This window comes from Arvicanthis niloticus, chromosome 23 (genome assembly GCF_011762505.2).
Source record: "Arvicanthis niloticus isolate mArvNil1 chromosome 23, mArvNil1.pat.X, whole genome shotgun sequence".
NCBI lineage: Eukaryota > Metazoa > Chordata > Mammalia > Rodentia > Muridae > Arvicanthis > Arvicanthis niloticus.
In genome coordinates, this window is record NC_133430.1 from 26067701 (window position 1) to 26095260 (window position 27560).

Here is a 27560-nt window from a genome sequence, read left to right on the forward strand (position 1 = left end):
CTTGTTCAAATATTCACAAAAAACCCACATGCTCTCATGTGAGATCAAAATTAATTAGTGACAAAACACCTCTAAAGAAACTTCCTGAAAGACAAGAAGTTACTTGGCTTCAAAGAATTTATTTCCTCACTCCTTGCTAGTGTTCTTGCATGATTGAGATCTGTTATCCTTGGCACCTAAGAGGTGACATTAAGAAAATGCTTGCAAAGAAATAGAAAATAACTTATTGATTGGTATTTAAGATATCCTGTTAGGCAACAAAGAGAGGTAACAATTTAAATCAGCTTTAAGAAGCTCAGATTGGTGAGGACCAGACACAGGTTGCACATGATGGCAAGTGGTATAACGTGAGGTCATGCGCAGTGTCATGGAAATGGCCCCATGTTCCCAGTTGATGCCCAAGGCTGCCTGTTGTTACTGTGGATGAGGAAGCTGCATGCTCCTGGACTTGAGCATGAATGACAACCTGTTGCCTCTCTGTAATCTTCTCTTTGCCTTCGTTTCTCAGTGCGGTTGCTCTCAAGAGGGCTAAGTTTGTATTATGAAGTTCTTACTGATTTCCTGAGTTGCTATTGCTTTTTTATTTAATTTATTATTATTATTGTGTGTCTTTCTGTGTGTATATGATGTATGTACATGTGGTTTATGTGCCATGGTGTGTGTGTGTGTGTGTGTGTGTGTGTGTGTGTATGTAGGTCACAGGATAACTTTGTAGAGTCCGTTCTCTCCTTTTACCTTTACCCTAGTTCTGGGGATTTGACTCAGGTTTCCTCAACAAGTGCTTTTGCCCACTGAGCTGCCTCACCATCTTTTTTTTTTTTTTTTTCCTCCCTTTTATATCACCATACATGTATATGGGCTATACTTTGTACAGAATTACTATTATGTAATATCTGTGTTTAATTAGGTTTGAACAAAATGGCTCTGCTGGGACATGCGGTAGAAAAGATTTCCAAAAGATTATTTACTTTTGCTTTGCTAAATTTGTTTCCACATTTCTAATAAAACTGCTAGTGGATGCCTTCTCTACATGGTGGCATTTCATAGCATGCCTTAGCTACTTGCCACCAGTGTCATAGGTAATGCTAGTCCTTTTTAGAGAGTCAGGTAGACCAATCCAATTTGGTTCAGGAGTGTTTTATCATTTGCTGTACTGTCTGGTTTTACAGCTAGAGTCAGCTGTTTCCCGAGTAACAGAATATTCCTCATCACAGCGTCCTGGCTGATATATGTAGCTCATCACAGCGTCCTGGCTGATATATGTAGCTCTAGCTTAATAAGCCGTACTCCCAATAAATTTTAATTAAATCTTACTGACTTCAGTTTCACTCTTTAGTAGTGTATGGTTCCCTGTGTTTTCTACTTGTTACCTCTCCTCCACCAACAGTGATGTCTTAAAGATGGTCTTAGGATGAAACAATTTCATACTTGCTTATTATTGAAGTTAATTTTCAGCTAAAGAAAGTGATTACTTTTGAAAATTAATCATTTACTTAGCTATGAGCATACTTTATTTGAAATTCATTTTTCTTAAAATGTGAAAATTGTTTTTAATTTCATGCTATAAATACATTGCAAACAAAATGGCAGTTTTGGAACTCTTAAGATTTTGAATGTATCTCAGAAACTTTTGTAAATGGATGGCATTCTGTGTACTGGGGTGAACCTGGGGCCTTCCTTATGGTAGACATTATCTACCTTTACCACCGAGCTATAGCCTCAGTTATATATTTTTGTCTGTCTGCTTCCCTCCCTCCCTCCCTCCCTCCCTCCCTCCCTCCCTCCCTCCCTCCCTCCCTCCCTCCCTCCCTTCTTTCTTTCTTTCTTTCTTTCTTTCTTTCTTTCTTTGAGGCTGAGTCTCACTGTGCAGCTCTGGCTGTGCTGGAACTCACTAGTAGAGCAGGCTGGCCTGGAACTCCCAGAGATCTGCCTGCCTCTGCCCCTGGAGTGCTGGGATTAAAGGCGTGTACTACCACCCTCAGCTTGTTACAGTTCTTGAAAAAAAAAAAAAAAAAATATATATATATATATATATATATATATATATATATATATATATTTTAAGACAAAATATCTCTGTTTTCTCCCCCTTGGCCTTGGATTGCCATATAGGCAAGACAGGAGTTCAATTTTCAGGCATTTTTTTTTTTTTTCCAGTCTTCAAGTCTTTGAGGTTACAGGTCTGTGTTACTATGCCTGTCAGTGCTGGGAGACCCTGCTATTAATATTAAGGTCGGCATTTACTGTGATTGGACAGCTCCCTGAGCTTTGGACAAAAAGCGAGGGTTTCTCTTTTCCACCTGATCTTATCTGGGGAGCCTGACCCCACATCCTTTACTTAAGAAATGTCACATAATCCTTGGTGAAACTTCTTTTCTCTAAAGTAGAACCTGCCAGGCAAGCACCTGGCTCACCTCTCCATGCAAATAAGGCATTCCTGATTCTTTAGCCTCAACCAGCATACATTCACCTGCAAAACCCCTTCCTACTCTCGAAGGTGAATATAGCCCTTGTTCACCTTGAATAGTGTGTGTGTGTGCGCGCATGCGTGCACTAATAGAGCTGTAACACCAAAATCAGTGAAATTAAAGAAACATCCCCACCCCTCCCTTCACTGCAGCACTTCCAGCCTGACCAGGATCCTGCAGCTCCACTTCATCCTTTCCAGCCCAGGGTTTAATGACACCTGGACACACTGAAGGAGAAGCAGGACATGGAACTACATGTCACCAGCTAGCATTTTGGTTGTATTCTTTTATCTTTGAAGTCATTATATTTCTATTAAAGTTGTGTTTCTTTACAATGTCAAATTCTGGAGAAAGTGACTGCTCTGGGGCATAAGGGGTATGTTCAAATATGTATCTATAATTAAAGTGCTATATCTTGATCTTGGAATTATAAGTTAATGGTTCCCCCCCCCCCCATCTCTGTGTGTGTTTGAACATGGACTTGTAAGAAGTTTATTTCCTTTAGACATACATATCAGTAGTATAAACCTTTCTTGTCTCAAAGTGGACATATCCTCCTGCAACGTATCCTTTTCCAGCAATAGAACTTCTCCTTGTCATTGTGTGATTAGCACGATTTTAAAGGTTAAGTTAGTCAGATGACTTCTATGGGTAGTTAAGTCTATTTCCTATGTCGGAGACTCGCTTAAAGTTTGGCAGAGTTTGCATGCTTGATGTGTTGTTGCTTTTGTTTTGAATATGCCGTCATGTATTTATTTTCTTTCGCCTGTCTGTCTTTTTTAATTTAGAAATTTATTTACAGTAGTGGGAATGAACTCAAGGCCTTGTACACTGAGTTGCATCTCTGTCTTTTTCTTCTTCAATTTTAGTTTGAGACAGGGTCTCATGTCTTAGCTGAGGCAGATGTTGAACTTGCAAATCTCCTGCCCCAGGATCCCGAGTGTCTGTAATTACTGTAGTGGGCCACCACATTTGATCAAGTTTTCATTGGTCATGATGACCCTTCAGGATTTAAGCTAAGAGATGCTTCTTCTAGTTAAGATTCCATTAGTCCTCATCTTGCCAGCTGATAACTTGTGTGACTTCTTTGCACACCCTTGATGTCACTTGCAGGAACTCTGCCTTTCTAGCATTTTGAGAATGAGACCTTTGCCTGGGTTTTTGAGTATTTAGTTATGAGCTCTAAGCTCTGGGACTCTAGTCACATTATTGACACTGCCTTGCTTTGGTTGTCTGATTTGTAAACTATAGTTTTGTTAGTTCTCTAGAATTCTTTCTTACTTACTTGGCTGGTGGTAAGCATATCCACCTTAGATTATCTACACTCATATAGCAAGCTGCATCTATCTCTATACTCTGTAGAAAAACCCTGGCTAACACCCACGTGTCTGCTCTTTGCCCTGAAACAGTGAAGTTAGACACGGTGTGTTGAAGACCACTCTGCCCCACGTTTGGGGGCCAAAATGTCCCGGACTGCTCTGCCGCTCTGGTCCTCGGATCAGGGACTAGCAAGAGAGAGAGTGGGGGGAAGAAGGGGAAGAGATGAGAAGAACAGAGACAAGCCAGAGGGTCTGTAGTCAAGTCTTGTTTACTGTCTCCCATAGACTATATTCACACCTCCTATCGACACTATTACAAGGAAATCCTGGGTATTTATAAGCACAAGCAGAGGAACACAGCTGGACACTTTACCACGTGCACCGTGTAGCTGGAGTCACTAAAGAGCAAAACAAGCTATGTGGGATAAACAAGATGTTTGTCAGAGTGTGCTCAGCTGTTGTAGGCTGTTGAAAAACAAGTCTCTATCAGGGTATATGGTTCGAGATGGCAGCTAAGTTGATAGCCGCTTTCTAGCCGCTTTCTGCTAAAAGTCGGCTCCCAACAACTGTGCACCAGATTTCTAAAGACTTTCTAAAATACTGTGTTTTTAACCTTTGTTCTTTAAAAATATGGTAATATTTTTCTAGGATGACAGGATATTGCTCTTTCTGAATTTTTTAGAATATCTTGGAATGGCAGAATAATGGCCAAACGGTGTTACCCAATTTTATAAACCCACGTACGTTTAAATCTGACAGAATGATTGAACTGACTTGTAATCAGTTTCTTGTCCCACCCTTTCTCAGAATTTGCTCTGCCTTCCCAAGGTTTGAAATATCTAATATAAAATTTTGGGGAAGGACTAAGTCATTGTGTGCTACAAAGCAGTGTTCACACATTCCCAACTTTGAAAAATGGGGCAGAACAGAAGTGATAGATTTTCCTGAGAGATCTATGGGGACTTTGGGTCTTGTTTACCCTCTTATACACGGAAGAATGCTTTATATAGAGTGTTTTTCTTATGTTAGTCATTTGTTATTTCTCTATAACAAAACCTGAAACTAGATAATATGTAAAGAAAAGATATTTTTGGAGCCTGAGATTTCATGATTGGAAAGTCCAGCTGTGGTGAGGGTCCATGGATTCATCAAATTACGGTGGGGGCATGCGCAAGTTAGATCTCAGATGAGACAGGAAGCCAAAAAGCCCTCATGGGTCAGGCTTTAATGTCTTCAGCCCTGCAGGGAAAGCAAGACAGTTTCTGAGAACAATGTCAGTTTCGATTGATGACAGCATCTTCAGTGACCCTCATCTAGGAGCTACTCCTAGGCCATGCCTCCAGCACGTGAACTCTTGGGTGGTATAAGCACAACCCAACCACAGTACTGCTGTAACATGGAAAGGATAAACTTACATCTTAGGTTGATGGTCACGGGACCCATATAGAGGATGCAAAATATTGTGTGATATCTGAAACCTCCTCAAATGAAAAGATAGCAGGAAAGAAAGGGAATTTTATCTGGATGATTGAATATTACTTCAAAAAGCCAAATGTATTTCCTGCTCATTAGGCAGTGTTCTCTCTACTGAAGTCAGCAAGGATATTGGTACTGGTTCTACTGATGTGAGAATTCTGGTACATATAATAGTTATGGTTCTTGTTGCAAATGGATACAATTAATTGAATTGCATTTTCTTTTGTACATTAATTTTTTATGAGCTTAATGTTATCCTACTGGTGAGAGATGACTCCACTCAGAATCTTCAGAAGAAACAACATTCTGTCCCCAAGTCCCTAAAGCTGAGGGCCAGACCCAGGTAACTTCTCAGCTACCAGCCCTATTTTGAGGCAGACCAACCTCAAGCAGAGTTGTCCAAATCCATGTGTTCAGGGTAGATATAAGTAGAGGAGTTTGAGAAACTGAGTCAGTAGTAGACAGTGGAAAAGAAGGTAAGGCCGTGAGCATGTAGTGATGGAAGATAAGTTGTTCAAGGCTCTGTGCTTGTTGGCCAAAGAGCTTTCATTTATTTTGTAATGTGAACCAAACTTAAGTATTTTTATTTTATTTTTAAGACATTTCTTCGGGCAGTGGTGGCGCACGCCTTTAATCCCAGCATTTGGGAGGCAGAGGCAGGCGGATTTCTGAGTTCGAGGCCAGCCTGGTCTATAGAGTGAGTTCCAGGACAGCCAGGACTACACAGAGAAATCCTGTCTCGAAAAACAAAACAAAACAAACAAACAAACAAACAAACAAAAAAAAAACAAAAAAAGCAAAAAAAATATAAAAAAAAAGACATTTTTTTCATTCATTCTTCTCTCATACATTGCATCTCCACTGAAGTTTCCTCTTCCTCTACTCCTAGTTCCTTCCCCTACAGATCCCTCCTTCTCTCTACTCCTCTCAGTTCCTCCTCCTACAGAGCCCACTCCTTCTCTCTACTCCTCCCATTTCCTCCTCCACTTCCCCACAGATTCACTCCTTCTCTGTTTCCCTTTAAAAAAAAAAAAAAAAAAAAAAAGCAGACCTCCCAGTGATATCCGCCAAACATAGTATAGTCTAAAACATTATAGTAAGACCTACATATCAAGGCTGGATGAGGTAACCCGGTAGGAGGGTAGGGGTCCCAAGTGTAGGCAGAAGAGTCAAAGATACCAGCCCCTCCTATTTCCACTATTAGGGGTCCTACAAGAGCACCAAGTTACACAACCATAGGTATATGCAGAGGACCTAGCTCTGATCCATATAGGGTCTCTGATCATCACTTCATCTCTGTGATGTCCTATGATCCCTGCTTAGTTGTTTCTGTGGGCTCTGTTGTCCTGGTGTCCTTGACCCCTCTGGGTCATATAGTCCTTTCTCCCCTCTTCTGCATAGTTCTCCTGGCTCTGCCTAGTGTCTGGCTGTGGGTCTCTGCATCCGCTCCGATCATTTGCTAGATGATGGCCCTCTGAGGACAGTTTTGATCTATGAGTATAGCAGAATGTCATTAGGAATCATTGACCTTATTTATTTTGGCCAGTTATGTTTAGTTCTATCCTTGATCTCTGGGCTGTCCTGCCTCTGGTTCCTAACCATCCAGGTAGTGTCAGGTGTGGGTTCTCTCTCGTGGTGTGGGTCTCATGGAGTGGGCCTTATGTTGGCTCAGTCATTGGTTGTCCACTCCCACAAGTGGTACACCACCTTTACCCCAGCACATCTTGCAGGAAGAGAGTCAATGGTTCTGTGACTGGGTTGTTGTCCCAGTCCCACTGCTAAACCAACCAACCAACCAACCAACCAACCAACCAACCAACCAACCAAGTCAGTGAAACTGCCTGAGCACAAAGTAGTGTAAGATAAAAAGGGGGAAAGAAAAGAGGAAGGGAATGGGGGATACATTATAGACTTCACAAGAAGTGCCCTTGGTAACAGAGCAATATATATATTAAACATATATGGTGAAGTTTTTGAAAAAAAAAGTAAGTCATTCCTTTTTAAAAAAATAAGTTCTTCCTTTTTTTTTTAAAATCAAGATTCATTCCCTCTAAATCACCAAGCAAGGCACAGTTGAACTCACGGAGACTGAAGCAGCAAGCACAGGGCCTGTATTGTTCTGTACCAGGTCTTCTGCATATCTATTACAGCTTTTAGCTTGGTATTTCATGGGACTCTTGAGTGTGTAAACAAGGTGAACAAGTGGGTCTCTGACTTTTTCCTGGAACTCTTTTCCTCCTGTTGGGTTGCTATGTTCTACTTCAATATGAGAGTGTTTGCTTTATCTCATTGTACTTTATTTTGTCATGTTTACTTGAAGAAACCTGTTCTTTTCTAATGAGAGACTGAAAGGGAATGGATCTAGAGGGGTGGGAGGTGGGGAAGAATTGGGAGGAGCTGAGGGAGGGGTAACTATATTCAGGATATATGAGAAAAGAATCTATTTTCAATAAAAGGAAAAATTACTTATTCTTATTTTTTTAATGTATGAGTGTTTTGCCCAAAAGTCTGTCTGTGTACTATGTGTGTACCTGATGCCTACGGAGGCCAGAAGAGGGTCAGATTCCTTGGAACTAGAGTTAGAGACACTTGTGAGCTGCCATGAGAAGCTGGGAATTGAACTGAGGTCCACTGGAAAATCAACCAGTGTTCTTAACTGCTGATCCATCTCTGCCACTTTAATGATTCATTTTTTACAACTGGGTTTCTTTTTCTTATTTTTTGGAAATTTGAAATGGGTTTGATGCCCATGCACTACTCGTGGATTAGCTGTGTCTTACTGGGTAGTAAAAGGATGCTAGGCTAGAGTTTGGTGACTGCACATACATTAAGTAAGACTGTGACTGTGGTCTGCTATTTATATAATTCAAGTAATTTTATTGCTTTACATGCCCTGTGTTATATGGCGCTGAATTTCTCTAGTGCACGTGTTAAAAATACAAAAGATCAGAAGCAACTCATATGTTAGAGCTTTTGATAGTTTTAGACTGTATTGACTTTATCAGTTAAATATTCCTAACCCACAACCCAAGGTGAAGCATACTGACTGTCGTGTCAGTTGTTCTAAAGTTGTGGGCTTGGGGGCATTAGAGATTTTTGCATTTTCACATGAAGGATGCTCAGTTTTAATGAAATTATTTCATCGTAACTCTTGAGAATTGTATAATAAATAGTAATGATTACAAGTTGAGGAAACCCCAAAGTACTTGTAATCTCTTCAAGGACTCCTGGAAAACCTCTTTTTATTAAACGATTTGTTTACTTGGAATGTGTTTCCATCTTGGTTTTTATTACGTTTTCATGTCTAAAGTCATGTGTGTGGTATGAGAGCATTCAAAAGTTGGCACTTTGGAAGAATACATTGTGAGGGAATTTAGGTGATAACACATGCCTCTCAAATGGAGAAACCGACTCCATTTGCTGCTACCAAGCATCATATTTGGTAATGTCTACTTCTGGCGTTTTACTGATGTTTAGGGTCTACATAAGATCCCTTACTTATTTTATCTTTTCTGCCGATCCACTGCTAGCACTGTTATTAAATGGAAAAGGACATTTCAACATTTTTTTTTTTTTTTACATAGAATTCATGTAGTAATTTTGCCAGTTGTTCACACACGGATTTTTATGGGATATCTATTTTGCTCAGTGAAGGGACAGCCAGTCATATATATTTTCTACTCCAGTTCTTAGGTTTGGTTGCGTAGATAACTGTGTCTTGGCTCCACTTAATGCGCTTCCGTTTTATTCCTCATGCCACAGGAGAGACATATAAGTACGGAAGAAGAGCACTTACGGAGGATGGAGGAGTCCAGGCTGCAGCTCAAGGACCAGCTTCTTTGTTTGGAGACGGAACAGGAATCCATTCTTGGCGTAATAGGAAAAGAAATTGATGAAGCTTGTAAAACTTTCTCCAGAGACTCAATGGAGAAATTGAAAGTAATTATAAGTTCTCATATTACGTGCCTTAAAGTTTCAGTTGGTTTTCTAATATATAATTAGAATGGGATTGTAATGTGATTACACATTCTTATTTCAGAATTTTGTATGAAATAAATAACATCTTGCATTGCTTAGACTTAGAAACTGTATTACTACACAGTCATGGTGAAAGTGTGAATTGTTTCATCGAGTTGCCTGTGTCTCACTCAGTGAAAGGCAGCCCTTCAACAAAGAGGCAGCATACTGATCAAGGAAAACATCCTTTGTGTCAAGAAGCTTGGATTCCGAGAGGTTTCCACCATAGTAGTCTGTTAGTGATGCTGTTAGCATCTATTGAATTCTTCATGAGAGGTTTAATGATAAGTGTGGTGTATGTAGTATCTTCCTTATCCCCTAAAACCAATCCGTCCTTCACTACCCCAAGAAATATAGTATGGAAAAGAGAACCAGATCTGGAGGGGTTCAGTACTTGCTCCTAGATATTAGTGTGATTAAATCTCAAGTGGGACTTGGAACGTTGTGGACTGACTGGAGCCTCATTAGAGGAACACTACACTTTTGCATTTTCCCTGTTGAAACAATTCTAGTCAGTATATTCTTTTCTATATTTAGGATTGATCATTTATCAGTTAATGGCTGTCATGAAATGACAAATAAAAAGACTGTCCTACGGGTATTTGAATTCTTTGGAGGTAGACAGTTTACAAGTGTAGACTCTGGCCCTGCTGTATTCTACTTTACCTACCCCTAGCATACTAGGATGAAGTGGTACTTTTAGCCTTGGCATGACCATACTCAGACATGGTATTGTGTTTAGCTGGTTTTGGGAGCTCAGTTATTCTTTCTTCCTCCACTAGCGAATGGTCTTTTGAGTTTTCTTCCCCCAATTTCTGATTCTTTTTTTCTGTCTTTTTTGTTCTCTAAGGATGTTTAAAAGAAAATGAAAATATAATTCTCCTGTTTCAATCAGAGCTTCCAAGGCTTCAACCTTAATATAAATATTTTAATTGGCAGAATGAACAGAATAGGTAGACATTTTGCAATTTGTAATTCCCTGTACCTTCTTTTGAGGCAGTGTTCAAGTATCATGAGAAGGCTGTGATGTTAGGATGAGAATGGTTGGCTTAAGTGGAAAGCTGACTCATGGGGGTGCTACAGGGTCTGCTGTATGGTGGCTTACCTTTTCCTATCGAATGCTATTCTCTGAAATGTCAAGGCTTCTCTGAGTATGTAACTTGTAAACCCTAATTTTATATAGAGGAACATATATTAGCAATGTAGCATTTACTCGATGCTTAAATATTTAATTTCAGTCATGTGAGTATTAAAATCAAAATATGTGAATCATGTTATAAGATGCATAATAAGCCTTGTTACATGAAACTGCAGGAAAACACTGGTTTTTCATGGACACGAACATTCTCAAATACTGTGTTTCTTTATAGGGAACAATTGTCCTTTGAACAGGCTCTGAAAGTAATTTTGTGTTTTATTGTGTTTGGATGCACATACATGTTCTCTTTGTCTTCCTTCACAGCACAGGTCAGTTACAATGTTGTTGTCACAGTTCCTTGAGGCTTACTGTTGGTGACAACTTGATGTGTCGTCATTATTGTACATTGAGTGCTTTCTGTGCCCAGCAGTAGAAACACTTGTGTATTTGATTTATGCTTTGCCGTTATGTGGTCGCTTGTTCCCGTGGCACTGATAGCCTTTAGCTGTGCCATTTATAACTGGCTACAAATGTTTTTTTAAACATGAAGTCATTTGTAAATCTGTGGAGAAAATCATAAAACACAAACATTGCTTGTATTTCCTATATCAAAATATTTATTATTACTCAAGGTGAAGGTTTAATTGAGGTAGTAAAGATTTAATGGAGTAGGTTATGAAATGGGAAGTATAGTTCTTGTCAAATGGATGCTCACAGATATTTAGCAGTACGGTGCATTGTTGAAAGAGGAGAAGGAAGTAGAGAATTTGGGTAATTAAAGAAAGCCTGATTGACAAGGTAGAGCACCTAAGCCTTGAGTTAGAATTGGGAATGGTGGTGTGGGCCTTAAAGCATAGGAGCGAGGCAAAGGAAGGCCCGCCTCCTCTTGTAGGACTACATAGTTCCAGAGGAGTCAGGGCTACAGATCAGTGCCCTGTTTCAAAATAGAAGACAAAGTGAAACTAAACAAGCAAATCTACATGAGAATAGGGTTAGATGTAAAGAAAAACGTGAAAGAGAAGGTGGGTGTTAGACACGTCTGTGTGTGGAATGTGGTGGACACTACATACATACTAAGTGTGAATGTAAGTGAATTAACTATTGCTATTCTGACAGAGAAGTCATGTGGAAACATATCAGGAGATATGGACACATTTGAGATTATACATAGATGTCTCTTTAGAAAGGAAATGATATTTTCACATAAAAAACACTGAAACGTTCTGCAGAAATATCCCATGTAGCATAGAACTAGGAATAATACAATTTGTGTGTATAATTATAAAGGCACCAGCAGCTTTTGAGTACAGTTTAGCTCAGTAATAAGGCAAAACCAGATGTTCTGAGATTTTATAAATGAGTTGATATAAAGACAATCAGGGCTGCTAATGTAGGCAATAGTTTAATACAGAATTTTGTGAGTATTTTGAAATATAAAGCAATAGGTGAAGCAAACAGGTTTTAATCAAGGTTGCACGCCAAGTGAAATCTCATGGACTCAACTGCGGAGAGTAGTGATGGTGCCACCAGACAGCTGGATCATCTGTGTCTCCGTATGTGAGCTGGCTGCATATTGTCATCAAGAAAATAAAGCATAGTAGGCACTTAGTAACTGTGCTGTGAAATTGACTGTGTGCTTGATACAGGCTTCCTCTCGTCAAATCCTTACATTTAAGAAATAATTATTTGTATGTTGTTGTCAATAATTTTGGTTATGTATGTTTACACCAGAGAAAAATCTCATTTTGACATTCTTTTCTCTTTTTGTAGGTATTTACCTCTGGTCCTCAATTACACTATGACCCACATCGGTGGTTAGCTGAAAGCAAGGTACTTCATCACGGAATCCTAATGTTTATGACATTAAAGAAATCATATTTGGTTTAGCCATGTATGTCTCCTATCTGTCTGTCTGTCTTTTTGCCTGCATCCCCACCCAACTGCATACACATCCACCTGCCTACACAACCCATCTGCCTACCCACTCCCTGCCTACCCACCCCCTGCCTACCCAGCCATCCAGCCACCCATTCACCCGTCCACTATCTCTGTCTGACTGTCTTTGTGTGTATGTGTGTGTGTTGTTTGCTTTGTGTTTCTTTTGAGTCAGGGCCTCCCTGTGTAGCCCTGCTGTGCAGAGCAGGAGGCTGTTCTTGAACCCACAGAGATCTACCCACCTCTGACTCCTGAGCACATCACCATGCCTAGCTTAACCAAATGTTTTGTTGTATGACTGAGAATATAAATGACATTTGGTTACCAGAGCAGAGTACTTTGGTCCATGTAAAAGGCATCTAAATTTCTCTCCCCCCCCCCCCCCCATATTTAGTATAGGCAAAGACTTAGAAAATAAAGGAGGATAAGAATTTTGGCTTGTGAACCAGATTGTTACAGAGATAAATTCTTTTGATTTTTATTTAGTGGAGTCTCTGGAAGTGTCTAAAGGCCAGAACAGCTACAACTCATGTTTATTTTATACATACTTAGGAAATCCACCTTGATTCTTCTGTAAGCTTACAGCCTGCTCACTCTGCTTGTCTCAAGAAAATCCCTTTACTCCCTGAGTTGTTGTTTACAAGACTAGAAGGATCTATTTTATGCCCTAAAGATAACTTCTCTGTGTCATGATTCATTTAGGTAGTTTTATATTATCAAAAGTTCAATTTCAATACTTTTTTATTTTTATTTGAAAATTCTACACTATTGTGTTGTCTGAACGTTTCATACACGCACATGATCTATCACTCAGCTCCCCCCACCCCCAAATCTCCCTTCTATTCCTTCCATGACTTTCACTCTGGGATATATACCAACTGCTTTTGTATGTTAGGTCAGTTTGCAAACTCACTGATTAAAATATATGAAATATTATTAGCCCTGTGCAATTTCAGTTCTTTGTAGAATAATTTTCTTCAAGATACACATATCTTAATCTTGTTAGTTCATGTAAGTTTCATAATAACCTATAGTATAAATTGACCTACTTATACTTTCAAATGGCTAGTTTATTGTATGAAGAGACTTTAAAATTTGTGTGTTGGGTCATTGATTGATTGAATGGTTGATCGCTGTACTTGAATCCTGGGCCTGATGCATTGTATGTGCCCGTGCTGCTCCCCTTTCCCATCATGCTTGTTTGGAAACATGAGGGAAGTGAAGTCTCACAGGAGGAAAGTAACTTCCTCACTTCCATGTAAAGGATGAATGGGCATATTGCCCACTGTCCGAGTCAGTGTTAATGCCCTTCCACTCTTTGTTTACTGAGCCGACATTTGTTTATTATATAATCCTTTGTGTCAGTCACCCTGGCTCTCATGTAGTCTCAGGGCTAATATTGAGGTGTGCATGGATTCCAAAACATTCTTTGAGGTATGTTATATTGGCATAGCTATCTGAAGACATTGACGAAGAGGCATAGGAAAATGAGGAAGTAACTGATGTTTGGACTGGTAAGATGGCGGCATATAATGTTGCAGACAATGTCATAATAAACTTCTACAAGGACTCACCACTTAAATTTAGTTGTATAAAAATCGTGTAAAGGCTGTAGAGATAAATTAGCAGTTCAGAGCACTGAGTGCTTTTCCAGAAGTCCTGAGTTTGGTTCTTAGGACTCACACCCATCTCTAACTCCAGTTACAGGGGCTCTAAAGCCCTTTTCTGGCTTCTTGGGGCAGCAGGAACACAAGTGGTGCACACGCATACACATCAGCAAAATACCCACACACCTAACGCCAAACACCCATAGGCATACAAATAAAAAGCATGTGGAAGTTATTTGGCTAATTATGGATAAAGCAGTGGCAAGAACGTGAGCATATTGAGGGTGTTGTGGAGGTGTTGGTTGCAAGTGTGCCATGATGGTGAGTATCTCTGTAGGCCAGCCATGTATTTTAGGGAGGAGAGTAAAAAAAAAAAAAGCAAACACTGTGAATGAACACAGAATTTACCTTACTGTATAAAACTCCCTCTCTTCTTCAAAACCATCAATCTTGTGCATTTCAACCATTTTTGGTAGAAGTAGATGCAAATTCATGTTTTCGCCTCTAGCATAGCAAATGTAGAACGTATGTGTTTTGGTATCTCAGAATTCCTTGGCTGGGGACTTCTTGTTTTGCATTAATTTAACATTTCTCTTTTTCTTTTTCCTAACTCTGCAGTTCTGACAACAAGAGCAATGTCCTTAGGATTTTCTTTCAAGTTAAAATCTTTATCATTTCCTAACAGAAAGCGCTCACTGCTGCGGTTCTGTTCAATTATGAGAAGCAGAGATGACTCTTCATCATAGCTCTTTAATTTGGGAGCTAGTGAGCAGTTTCCCCTTATCATTTAATGGGATTGAACTCCTGATCAGACCAGGTTTAAGACTGCAGGAGACAACTGTCCCCTCTACAGTGTAAAAGAGTGTGATAACAAATACCATGCTGACCAACTGACTAGGGAGGAATTGAATCTATTTCCTGGAAAGATGGCTTGGGTTATTGATGGACTACAATCCTGTAATGTCTGTGAACTATGACTAGACAGCTCCATAAGTATTGAAGATAAGATCTGAAATCAGGGGACAAAAACTGTATGGAAAGCAGAATTGCTATTCAGCTAGCCCATGCTGACATCCTGCAGTATTGGAAGGACCTCAGAGGGCAGTTGGTAATTGTTTTCATAAATCTACTAAATGAATTTCTTTTGTTAGTGTTAACTGTAGAAGAACTAGCAGGTTGGGTGGGGTGTTTATCACTGTCCCTTTGTGGGCAGTGGTAGCATGACATAAACATGAAATCCAACTGAGTCTGTCCAGATTTGCAGATAAAGTAACCAGTGGAGCATCAGGATAAGGCTTTATAGGAAGGGAGTGGAGATAGTTATTAAAGAATGCCAGGTAAGTAGTTCCTGTAGATTAAGGAGGAGATTTTGTTGTAAATTCTAGCAGCCATGTAGAGGCTGGGGTTTCCTTTGCTTAACAGACTAGTATTATGTCCTAAGATTGGGTACCTTCCCTGTGTTGCTGTATTTGGGGATCTTTCTCAGAGCCGCCCTTCTTGTGTTAATAGTATTTCCTGTGCTAGGCGCTGGACAGTCCCGTGTTTACTCTGGTTCAGCTCAAGTATCAGGAGAGATTATGGAGTAGCTGCTCCTGCTGCAGATCAGAGAACTGGGGTGCTTATGGTTTTGAGTTTTACCTGAGAACAGAATCTCCTGAGTTACTGAGAAGGCTTTGGCGCACTTTGCTGAACTCTTTGTATTCTGTGTTAGTTTTGTGGTACACATTCAAACAAAACTTCATGTTTTTGGATATTGCCTCTTTTTTGTGAAAATTATTTGACTATGTCTGTTCTTGTTTAGGATATGAATAATAATCAAATATTCTATCTTCTCAGTAAAAAAATGAAAATATCATACTCAGTACTTGTTTCTTTGTTGGAAATATGCTTTAGGTTATATATAAGGGAAATACACAGTTTAGGGGAAATAATTTATATCTTAAAATATACTCTTATTTTGGAGATGTTTTTCCTTTTTGATCATATTGAGAAGTAAGATTTGAAGAAAATATTGCTTAAAAATTATAATCCTACTCTGAGTCTGGTAACACTGGCCTGTAAGCTCAGTTACTTAGGAAGCTGAGGCAGGAGGATCAGAGTGCAATTCAAGGGTAGACTTAGTGAGACTGTCTCTCAAAGTAAAAGTAACAGATAGCTGGGGATTGACTTAGTGGCAGAGCACTGGCCAGACATGTGTGAGGCCCTGGATATGACCCTTAGTACCACATAAACATGAAAAATACTTTTAACTTGACTTGTATTTGAATTGTATGGTCTGGTTCAGTTTATTTTGGTGACAGCATATTCTAACAAAACAAAACAAAACTAAACAAAAACCAAACCAAAACAAAAACAATGTCATTCTTTTCCCCCTGTTTTTTTATGCAAGCATTTTTTTTCCTCTCAAAGTTATTTTTAGAGTTTTGATGAAGGAACATAGTACTTAAAGCAGGAAAATTATGGGTCCTCGTGTTATTGCTGACTACAGAGGCCATCATCTGTTCTGTGAGTTTTCTGTTTTCTCTGGTTTTGAGTTTTGAGTCATTATTTAATACCTTTCCTATATTATGTTAAGGGTCCGTAGCAGCCTCTCACAGAATAGAAAGATCCTTGTGATAGGTCTTAGTAGCTGCTTATGAATATTCCCACCTAATTATGAGCTGAGCTGACAGAGATAAAAACTGCCTTATTTTCAAATTCCCTGTGTTGGTTTATTTAGCACTGCTTGTTGATGTTGTTAAATAAATGAGTCTATTATGCAATCTGTAAACTGCTCCTGTGAGTGGTTAATAGAAAGGTTTCTGCTGTATGATTAATAGCCTTGCCAGCTAATTATAATTTGCAGCGGTTAAAGTCCTGGGTTCCATGCCACTTTCTCAGGATGCTTAATGAACATGTTGGGTATTTATCTAAGAAACATGATTTCTTATAACTGATTATTGGTTGATTAAATTTCCATAAATTTTAATTTTATTTTGGATTGTTAATACCATCTATATTTACATTCACTTTGTATGAAGCCTCTAAATACAACCAAGTCTTAATTTTGACAGTAGGATAAAGCCTTTGCAGGAGTCTATTGAAGTCATTGGTTATGTTACAGTCATCTCTTTGGCTTATTGTAGCAAAAGGCCACACACCGACTTCTAGTTTAAACAATTGGCATTTCTTGTCTCATAGTTGGAGAGGTGAGTCCGAGGTGAAAGTGGTGCTTTGGCTGTCTTCCTGGCTTGTGGAGCCACCTTCTGTCTGTGTCTTGCTGTGTCTTCTGTGTACATCCTATGGGAAAGGGTTTTGGTCTCTTTACTCTGACAGGGACACCAGGTCTCAAGGGTAGGATTCTACCCTTACTCAAGGATTCTTATCATTTCCCTCAGGTCTCTGTAGATACAGCTATGTTTAGGCTTCTGCTTCAGTGCATGACTTTTGAGAGGGTGAAATTTATCTATAACTGAAATCTGATTGATGGCTTTTTTAGGATTTTTTTCTGTTATTGTTATTTTTATCATAATTTATTGAGCAGGATGAGGCAGATGCATTGTTTCTCTATTACCACTGTTTAGCAATGCCAGTGACTGTTCAGTCAAGTGAACAGAGGTCAGACACTGAGATGGGATTGATTTGAATGGACCCAGGAAATGGAAGCCTGGGCTAAGTTTTCATGTCTGCAATTATGTCACTGAGTAAAAATAGGTTGATGAAGGCTGGCGACGGGTGGGCTCAGAGGCCACCTTCCTCCTGCTCCTCCTCCCCCTCCTCCTCCCCCTCCTTATTCTTCCTCCTCCTCTTCCTCTGCCTCTTCTTCTTCCTCCTTCTCTTCCTTCTACCAAATGTGTTCCCCCCTGCACCCCCCAGTGGTAGTGAGTGAATGCGGAAAAAGCATTGTTACAATGTGGAATTAGTTTTTTCCTTTAGGAAGTCTTGTCCTTGTGCTCGAAGCCGTGGGAGCTGAGAATAATATTGGGCCTGATCACATTAAAACTGGGGCTTACACCATGTGAAGGAAAATGTTGCTTGACTTTTATGTTACACTTGTACTGTTATTTTTTTAGGGTTGATTTTAGAAAGGCATGTTGTGTTTCAAATACCAAATATTTCAAAATGATAAAATAGTGAAACAGCAGCCAGAATGAATAGTGTATCTTAAGAAGCATGGTGTTTCTCTCTTCTTTTATTTTATTCATGTTTCCTACCTGGTTCTTGTAGCTGTTTGCTTTCATCACATCTGATGCAAACCAATCAAATCAAGTCCTGCAGAATCTCACAATGATTTGGTCCCAGACTAGGCAGTCTTCTTTTTCATTGGAGGTTGAAAAGCTGAGTCCTGTTTTTCAGTTTTCACAGTTACAGTTTTCTCCTGTATAGCTTGTGGCCTACTGCGAACCCAGACCTTTTATCAGCCTGTGTTCCTTTGCTTTTTAATGCATCTTTCTTCAGGTCTGGCCCTTTTAAATGCTATCCTGTACATATGAATTTCTCCTGTTTATAAAGTTATTTCATTTTATTTTTTTGTTAAAAGATACTAGACTTAACACCATCAGGCTAATAAAATCAATTTAATATTCTGACATTTCATATTTTTCTGTAATTTTGAATAATGCTAGATTTTAGGCTAATCCTTGGAGAAATAATTCTTAGTGTATTTCCATTGGCAGTAATTAAAGAATTTAAATAGTTCAGTTTCCAGAAAATTTAATTTTGAGATTTGACCATTAGAGTTAGCTTTTTGTACCACTTCCCCAATTTCTAAGCTCGTTGGCTAATCCGTGATGCTACTGAGTGAAGTCCTTTGTTACGTGCCCATTTATTGAAAAAAAAAAAATGAAGTGTCTAGCTTCAAAGTGCCATGCCATAGCTCCTAACACTGTGTATAAAGGGTATAGTTACTCAGTCTGTCACAGGCAGAGTTTAGCCCATCTCTGTTGGACATGGATTTTGTAGTTCAAATTGGTAGTGTTGTTAAATGTGTTATTTTTGAATGGTCATTAATGTCTGCTAGGATGGGTCTTATTTTGAGGGCTTTATACGTGAATACTCCATCTGTGTCATATCTCTCAAACTCCTCCTGTGCTTCACCTCATTTGTGGTCTCTGTCTTGATTATTATCATTACATCTGCATGTATTTGTGTGTGTGTGCGCTCACTCACATACATATGTGCATATATAGCTTACTGATTTAATGTTACTCATAGTCATTTAATGTAGTGTCTGTGGTTAACCACTTGAGATTCAACATTGTTTTGTGGGAGCTTATCCCTTATCCCTAGAGTAGACTGATTCTTCTCTCGGCAGCCATTGGCTACTTGTACCTCTTCATCTATGTCTAAGACCACATGGAATTTCTGTTGTCCTCACTGGCATCTCAACTGGAGGTTTCAATATTCTGGTCTTGTTCAGGAAATTCTATTGTTGATATTTGGTGGTTGTATTTCCCTTGTCATTCCTAGGGGACATCTAGTTACTAGTGTCTTCGCTTATGGGTACATTGCATATGTATCAGTTGAGGTTAGTACCCCCTCAATCCCATATTCTCTTCAGTGTGATTAGTAGTGGATCTCTGTAAGAATCTCCATTTATTGTATAAAGAAACTTCTTTGATGAGGGACAAGAGCTACATTTGGTTATAAAGGTAAGTATTTAGAATGGAGTTAAAAGTTATATTGGTTTAAAATCATGGTAGAGGTAGGTTTTCCTCTCAGGCCTGACTTCTCAAGCTATGGATGTTGACTAGATTTCCAGCACCAGGCACATAGTCCCTCCTGTAGGGCAATGAGACAGTCCAATGAGACAGTCGTTGGTATCCATCCCCAAGATGAAAGTGCCACTATTGTATCATAGGAGATACTTTACCAGTCTAGTCATTTGTGGTTTGTAAGCTTTTCAGCTGGGTAGGACTACCAATTGCTCCTCTCCCTTAGAAGCTTGCTTTAGTACCTTCCAATACATTGATAGCCTGTTCTCAGAGAGGAGTCTTCCAGGTCCGTTCCAGATTGGTTCCTTCAAGTCACATGCTCAAAATATGTAGCATCTTTTGCAGTTGGGTCTTACCTCCAAGTTCTGCAAGGCAACTAAAGGTGATGTTTTGGAAGACTATTGTGTTCCTCTAAGTGACAACTTGAGGGGAGGTTTCCCATGTGTGGTTCTGGTTTTTTTTTTTTTTTGTTTGTTTGTTTGTTTGTTTTTGCATGGTGTTTGTGTGGTACATTATCACCAACATAACTTCATAAACACACAAACACACACACACACACACACACACACACACACACACACACACCAGTAGTATGATTGTAGATTTTAAACATCCCACTTTTCATTTAGTTGCTTTTGTGAGATCCTTTGGAGTCCCTGATACCATGTTAATGCCAATGTATTGTCATTGGCCCTTTCTACAGAAGATTTTAGGTAAAGATACAGCATCCTTGGAGAAAGTCTCGAAGATCTAAATCCCTTACAAGGATAAAATTGTATGTGCTTAAACTACCCAAGTAGACAACAGAAAGGCTTGGCTACCCAGGTCACCTTTTCCAGTAACTACATCTAATCTTTCTTCTCTCTCTCCCACTGCATCCTGCCTGTAATGGTCTGATGCTCAGGGAAGCTTGCAGGTGCTTTTCTTGAAGCAGTAAAAGACTTTTTGAAGTTAAAATAAAAAGATATTATGTATAGATTCAGATTGTGGTTTTAAAATAGAATACTGCAGGGAGGTATAAGCAGTCTCTTAATCTGTCCATTAGTAAATTAATGACTTAGTGTGAGTTCTTTTCAACTGATATCTATCTAGAATTAGTAGTTATATTATGTAGCATAACTTTTCTTGTAAAATACTTTAAGTGCATTCTCAGTTTAAATATTCTGGCACTGTAGAGATGAGAAGAATAAGATTTGAGTCATGATCTCCCTTTCTTGCTACCTCTTGTTAGTAGAAACAATCACCATCTAGTGTGACACTCAGCTTTCCAGCCCTATTTTGGCTAGAAGGAGTAGCTACAGTTATTTTGGTCATAGAATCTTCTGTTTACATTACAAAGTGTTCCTAGTCTTTTTTTTTTTTTTTTTTTTTTTTCTTAACAGTCCTTGACATTGCAAACACCCATCTTGTATTTTGGCATTTGGGCTCCACCCCTGCCTGATGTCTTCTTGGTTTTACTTCCTGTCCTTGCAAGGTCACTTTCCTGCTTTATTTTGAGGCTTTATTTTTGTGCTCCCTATGTCTTAAACTATTTACTGTCTCTTAGTCTTACTGGATAGTTTTTTCTCTTTTGAGAACTTCAGCTGCCTCTATTGCTGAACCATAATCTGTACCCCAGGTCTCCGAGGCTCTTTATCTGTCTATACGCTTTCTCTTTGCTTCTGCGTCTCATCTGCTCAAGCTCTTCATTTTCCAGTCTGAGACTGACTTCTCCTTCCCCAGGCTTTGTCATTTTTGGGTTTTTCATACTTGAGTAAGTTAGAAACACACCCCCTAGTATTGATTCTTCTATCTACCTTACTATGAGTTTGGAGGAACTGTCAGATCAGAAATGTGTAAGTTTTGGCTCATGCTATATTCTTTGTATGCTTGCAGCTGTGTTACTGTTCCTTGACTTCCAGCTTCTAGTATGTGCTCATCTCTGAGTGGAGATTTTATTTTCAAAACAGCACTCACTCCCTTGTTTGTGGAATGAGGGTAATGATGTCAGCTCAGCTCTGTGTCCGTCCTTAGTGCTGCAGTAGACATGGTCCTTTCTTTCTGGCTAGGAGCTGGTCACCTTTCCTTGTCTCCTGTCTTGTGGAACCTTTCCTAACTGTGGATTTGCAAGAGAATTTTTATATGGGATGTTAGAAAGTAAGGCAGACTTTATTCATTTCTTTAGTCATAGATGGATTCTACAGGCCAGCTGAAGCTGAGGGACTTTTTTTTTTTTTTTGGTTTTTCGAGACAGGGTTTCTCTGTATAGCCCTCGCTGTCTTGGAACTCACTCTCTAGACCAGGCTAGCCTCGAACTCAGAAATCTGCCTGCCTCTGCCTCCCAAGTGCTGGGATTAAAGGCGTGTGCCACCACTGCCCGACCTGAGGGACTTCTATAGTCAATGATTACCACACAAGGCAGGCCCACAGACTGCATAGAAAGTACTTAGAGTCTCACCTTATTCAGGGAGGTTCAACTTGAACTTTGTTTCACTAGTCCCTATAACATTCTATGTATGGCTTTGTTGTTGTTGTTATTTAAATAATGGATTGCTCTGCCATTGAAGTGCTCACTGTGCAAACACAAGAACCTGCATTCAGATCCTCAGTACCCATGTAAAAAGCTGGGCCTGGTGGGCTAACCTGTAATTCTATCACTGGGCAGGTAGAAACAGAAGGGTCTCCTGAGCTTGCTGGCCAGCTAGCCTCACTTAATTAGTGAGTTCTGGATTCAATTAGGAAACTTTTCTCAAAATGTAGAGAGCAGTACAGGAAGATAACTGACATTGGCTTCTAACACACACACACACACACACACACACACACACACACACACAGAGTTCACTTAACCTATGCCAAGTACCTTTACTATGTTTGTAGAGTTGTGCAGCCATCAGCACAAGTCTGGAACACCTTTGCACTTAGAAAGAGAAGCAGAACCTTTCACTGTCTCTTCTCAGCTTACCTTCCCCCAGCTCCCATCCTGCTCAGTCATTTATCACCTCGTTTCTACCCATTTGTTTATTGTGCATGGAAAACAATGGACTCATACAAACATGTGCTTTTGTGGTTGCCTTCCTTCCTATAGGAGAATATTGTTTTCAAGGCTCGCCTGCTTTGTGTCCTGCTGTGTTTGCCTCGATTCTATTGCCATATCATTCTTGATTGCTTGGATAGGCCTAGTGTATCCATCCATTTGTCACTGGATGGACTTTGGCACCTCTTTTGGGACTGATGTAAACGTGCTGCCTTGAGCATCCCTGCATGCCTTTTTCATGGGTTTCATTTGTCTATTCTATTCAGTAGAATTGCTGGGTTATATGGTAACGTTCTGTCTAACGTTACCCTTGTGCAGCTGTGATAGTCTTCCAAAACAGAAATGTGTATCACATGCCGTAGGACTGTGAAAGGCAGGCTGGTTTCTGGTCCAACACAGGCTAGAAACCACGGGAGACTCCAGGTGACCCTGGGATGGCATGTGCTTCACCATGCTCCCAGACTCCAGGCTCCTGACAGGAGGCCACGGCTCTCCATAGATTTGTGTCCTTTAGTCACGGAGGGCAATGCCCCTACTAGCCCCTCTACAGGTAGAGGGTTTAATTACAGGCCATGGAGCCTCAAGACAGATCTCCATATTAATGAGGTACCTAAGGCCAGAAGGACATAGCCATTCCTTCCCAGACCCTCATCCTTGCAAAAGGTATTTCATCCCAGGCCCACCTTGAGATACTGGGGTACAGTTTCTCATCTACTTTCTGCCATGGCAATAAACATCTTAAGACCATGGACTGTTTTTTTCCATTGGGATCTGCTGTGGGGAACAGTGGAGCAGGCTTTTTCCTCCAGAGAGCACCCTACCCCCCTCTAATTTCCTGCAGAAGACCTCTCTGTGTTCCCAGCCACAGAGACCACCTACACAAGCCAGCAAAGTGAGCCTCCACGACCAAACCAAGAACTCTCATCCCGGTGGGGCACAGCAAGAGCTTCTCTCCCTTTTTCTCCCCTTCGGCAGTGGGCCAATCCACTTCGTTCTCGGCTCCCAGCTGCGTCTTGAGGCCCAAAAGCCTGAGAACCAGCTGATCCCCAGCCGCCTTTTGGTAGGGGGACCCCCCCCAACTCTGCCAGTCCCAGGGTCCTCAGACCCCCCCAGAGCATGGTCCCATGGCTTCCCAGCGCTGGCGTGAAAATGCAGTTAAATTTCCTGCCTCTGTCTCCTCAAGTGGCCCTAGCCCTGTGGTGGAACAGACACGGGACACACTTTAACCCAACACCTGGTCTGGGACACACATTAACCCAACAAATCCCATTGCTCCATCAGTCTCCCCGGCTTTCAGTGTCTGCACATGTACACCTGATTGTCCCTTCTCTTTGATGTTTTACCCAGCTTGCTTCTGCCTACAGTAAAGAGCATGTTGAAAGTCCCAGCTGGGCTTGTTGAACAGCCTATCGTGGGAATTCTCAACACATTACAGAATCATTTTATATCGAAGGCAGGAAAATCCATTTCTTTCACATTTTGCTTGAAATGTCTGAATATTGAAGGTGGGTGAGGTTAGAGTCTTTGAAAAATAGTTGCATGGGTTAACGTCTCTTCTTAATTCTATGCAGCTGTTGCTGTTGTGCTTCCAGCCTACAACCTTTCAGTCTGCCTGATTTGTTGGATGTATGGCACTGCATGTTTCTAGTCTTTATGACTATGAATGTATGCATTCACCACCTCCACCTCTCAATTCAAGTAGTTTTATTCTGAGGGTTTTTTTTTTTTTTTTTTTTTTTTTGAAAATTTAAACTGGCTGTTGTAAATTGTCTCATAGCACCCTAAGGGACTAGCACCTGTGTCATGGTCGGAAGCTTAACTAGCCAACACTCCTGTAGTGTTGTTTTTCTAAAAGTAATGGAGTGCACGGAGTATTTTATGAGAGTTTTCGACGTTTGGAGCTTAATTCCCGGAATAACATTGAACTACAATAAACTTTAACGCAAATTAAAGGTTTAAATCCTGCTTAACTTTCTCTTTATTTGTTGAGATTATTATAATGTTACTATTCGTTTTTGTCCTTTAGGCTGTTATGATCTGGACTTTTATTTTGCTTGTTAATAAGTAGATACAAATGTCTTTTTAAATTTTAGACCAAATTGCAGTGGCTGTGTGAGGAACTGAGAGGGAGGGAGAGCAGAGAGAAGACCTTGCGGCAGCAGCTGGCGGCCTGTAGACAGGAGCTCAGGGAGCTGACGGAGCACAAGGAGTCGGAGCTCCTGTGTCTGTTTGAGCACATTGAGAGGCAGGAGCAGCTTCTGGAGGAGTTCCACCAGGAGAAGAGAGGTGGGTCCATCCTGTTCCCTCTCTTCTTCCTCTGCCTTCACGAGACGGTGGGGCTGGAGTAGACCTACCGGACTTCTTCACTTAGGACTTCTTCTATATTGTTTTCTTTCTTTGCCCCTTCTCCTCTGTCTTCATTGCTGAGACCATCAGAGATAACTGTTGAGTCCCGAGAAACTTCTTTTGGCCACAGTATCCTCTTTTGGGCTTTTGCTATATATCTTGGGATGTGTGTAAGTATTGACCTGGTAAGTCATTAGAGAATCTCTCTGTGGTGAAAAGAATACACCTATGTATAAACCCAAGGAACCAGGCCTTCACCCAGCTATGTTACACTGGCTGCCGTGGCAGAGGATGAACACAGTAAGTAGATGCATGCATATTACACCAGGTGTAAGCTCACTCAGGTAAGCGATGGCCTAAGAAAGGCAGACTTTGGAAGAATGATGGCAGCGTCAAATGTCACACCAATGACTTAGAAAAGTACAGTATAGTAGCTACATCATAACAGGAAACAGGACATGATGCCTAAGAACCCGTGAGGTCAGGTTCTGTTGTCCTTGAGCCACTGTCTTCTTGCTTTATTGATGAACTTTATTAAGAATCACAGACAGATTATTGTAGTATTCTCTTCAGAAAACCTAAAACTTAACACAGGACAGTCTTTGCTCAGCTATGCAAGAGAAGATTAAGTGCTAAAGGAGAAATCATGTCTTAATAGTGTTAAGTGGAGACCTGCACATCCAGGCCATGTTCAGAGAATTGGTGCTCCAGGCCAGGTGAATATTGTTAGCTGTAGGTACTGGAGGTGGCAAGGATGTGTTTCTACTTTTTTAGTGGCAGTACAATAACACTTGGCTATGGGAGCTGGAGATCAAAGCTGTATGAATTTTCTGTACTTTATGTGATACTCCCTAGTTAACACTAGAGTACAACTCAGCTTTAATATCAGTAGATAGTATTTGTCCCTGTGATCATTTTTTTTGTATTAGGATTAATGTGTATCCAAAACCCAAAAAAGTAAATATTTGTACACACAGTTTTAAAAGGAAAACCACTGCTAAGATAGGAAGAAGGGGAATATCTCATAGCCTATGAGAAAGACTTTTGCCAGAGAGGACAATTTTTCAGTTTGTTTTTAGTCGATGTCTGTTAATCAAGCATCCTAGTGGCAGGTACTAGAGGAAATAAACACCATCTACTTTTGTGTTTGTGAGCGCATGTGTGCGTGTGCGTGTGCGTGTGCGTGTGTGTGTGTATGTGTATACGTTCAGCTCAATGACTGAGAGTTTTTGTCTCAGCCATAGTGGCTGCAGTTGGGACAAGCATCTAAACTGTGCTTGCCCAGATGACTCATCTTTCTTGTCTCAGTGAATATCCAGCAGATACAGTTAAGAAATCTATTGGGTGGATAATGTACCCATTGGTCTGTGGATACTTGAAAACATGGAGGTTTTAGGAAGGAGGCGGTTTGTAAGTGTTTGTTTAATGCTGTACTTCCAGTGCCTAAAGCACAGCATAGTAGGCGTGTCAAGTATTTTGAGTCAGAAGATCGACAAGGAAGTGAATGAAAGCATTATTAGAGCTGGTATAATATCAGCGTTTAGTGAAAGAAAAATTAAAATTAAAAAGAAGCATAATTGTCATATTTTAGATTTTCAAAGGAATGATATTCTGGCTATTGACCCAGATTTCTTTCCATTTTGAAATTTCCTTGAGTATTTGTTAAATAGTACAGACATGGAGGATGCATCAGGGTGATTTGAACAGCATGGCTTCCATTTCTTTAGTGACTCTGGAATAGGTGAATGTCTGTCTTCCCTGGTGTTTCAGTTCTCTGTTCCATCATACAGTAGTCTTAGTCATGTGATTAATTTTTGTTTCTCTGAGACAGTATTCTATAAGAGATTCCTGACTTGTTGGGGTCACTATAATATTGATAGTTGTATTTATAGACTATTTTGTTTTATGAGTTGAGTTGCTTTCCTGGTGTAACATGAAAAATTTCAAAATACCTAAAGGCTAGAAGTGCAAGCAATTTAAAAACTGTATAGATGTTTTAAATAAGCTGAGTTCCTGAAAGCCAAATGGTTTTAGACGGCTATATTTGCTGAATTTACAAGCATAGAAAACTTCAATGTAAATATAAATGACTGGGAGAAGTCATGGATACAAAGGTTAAATGGTAACTGGGACTAAGGGAAGACCGGGTAGAATCAAATGTAAAGACAGGGAAATGCCTCTTGAAAAATCAAGGTTAAAGGAGCTATACACTTTTTCCCAAGTTCCTTTTAGCACGTTGAACATGCTGTTCTTTTAGGCAGACTGACTTACGACAATAATGTGTACAGTATTTTCTTTATTTTGGCCGTGAGATTGTCAGGATTTGTGACTTGGACTAAATGATCTTGACTTTGTATAAGCTCAAAGAAAGAACTAATGTGTACACCTTCTAAAACAGGTAGTGGAGAATAGCAGAGCCATCTATTGTAGAAAATGATAGAAGGAATGGTCACTGGATTTCTCCTCAGGACGCCACACACACACACACACACACACACACACACACACACCCCTACCTACACCTTTTGATTTTCTAGAGATAGTT

The 27560-nt window shown here is 40.1% G+C and overlaps 1 protein-coding gene across 3 annotated transcripts in view; it reads left to right on the forward strand.

The window, feature by feature from the left end:
* Nucleotides 1-27560, forward strand: part of Cep128 (centrosomal protein 128) — a 342449-nt gene that overhangs the window by 121105 nt on the left and 193784 nt on the right. For all 3 annotated transcript variants that reach the window (XM_076921486.1, XM_076921487.1, XM_076921489.1), the window contains exons 18-20: nucleotides 9026-9202; nucleotides 12189-12248; nucleotides 24763-24955. In XM_076921486.1, the coding sequence (XP_076777601.1) occupies nucleotides 9026-9202; nucleotides 12189-12248; nucleotides 24763-24955 (430 nt within the window). The remainder of the gene's footprint in view (nucleotides 1-9025; nucleotides 9203-12188; nucleotides 12249-24762; nucleotides 24956-27560) is intronic.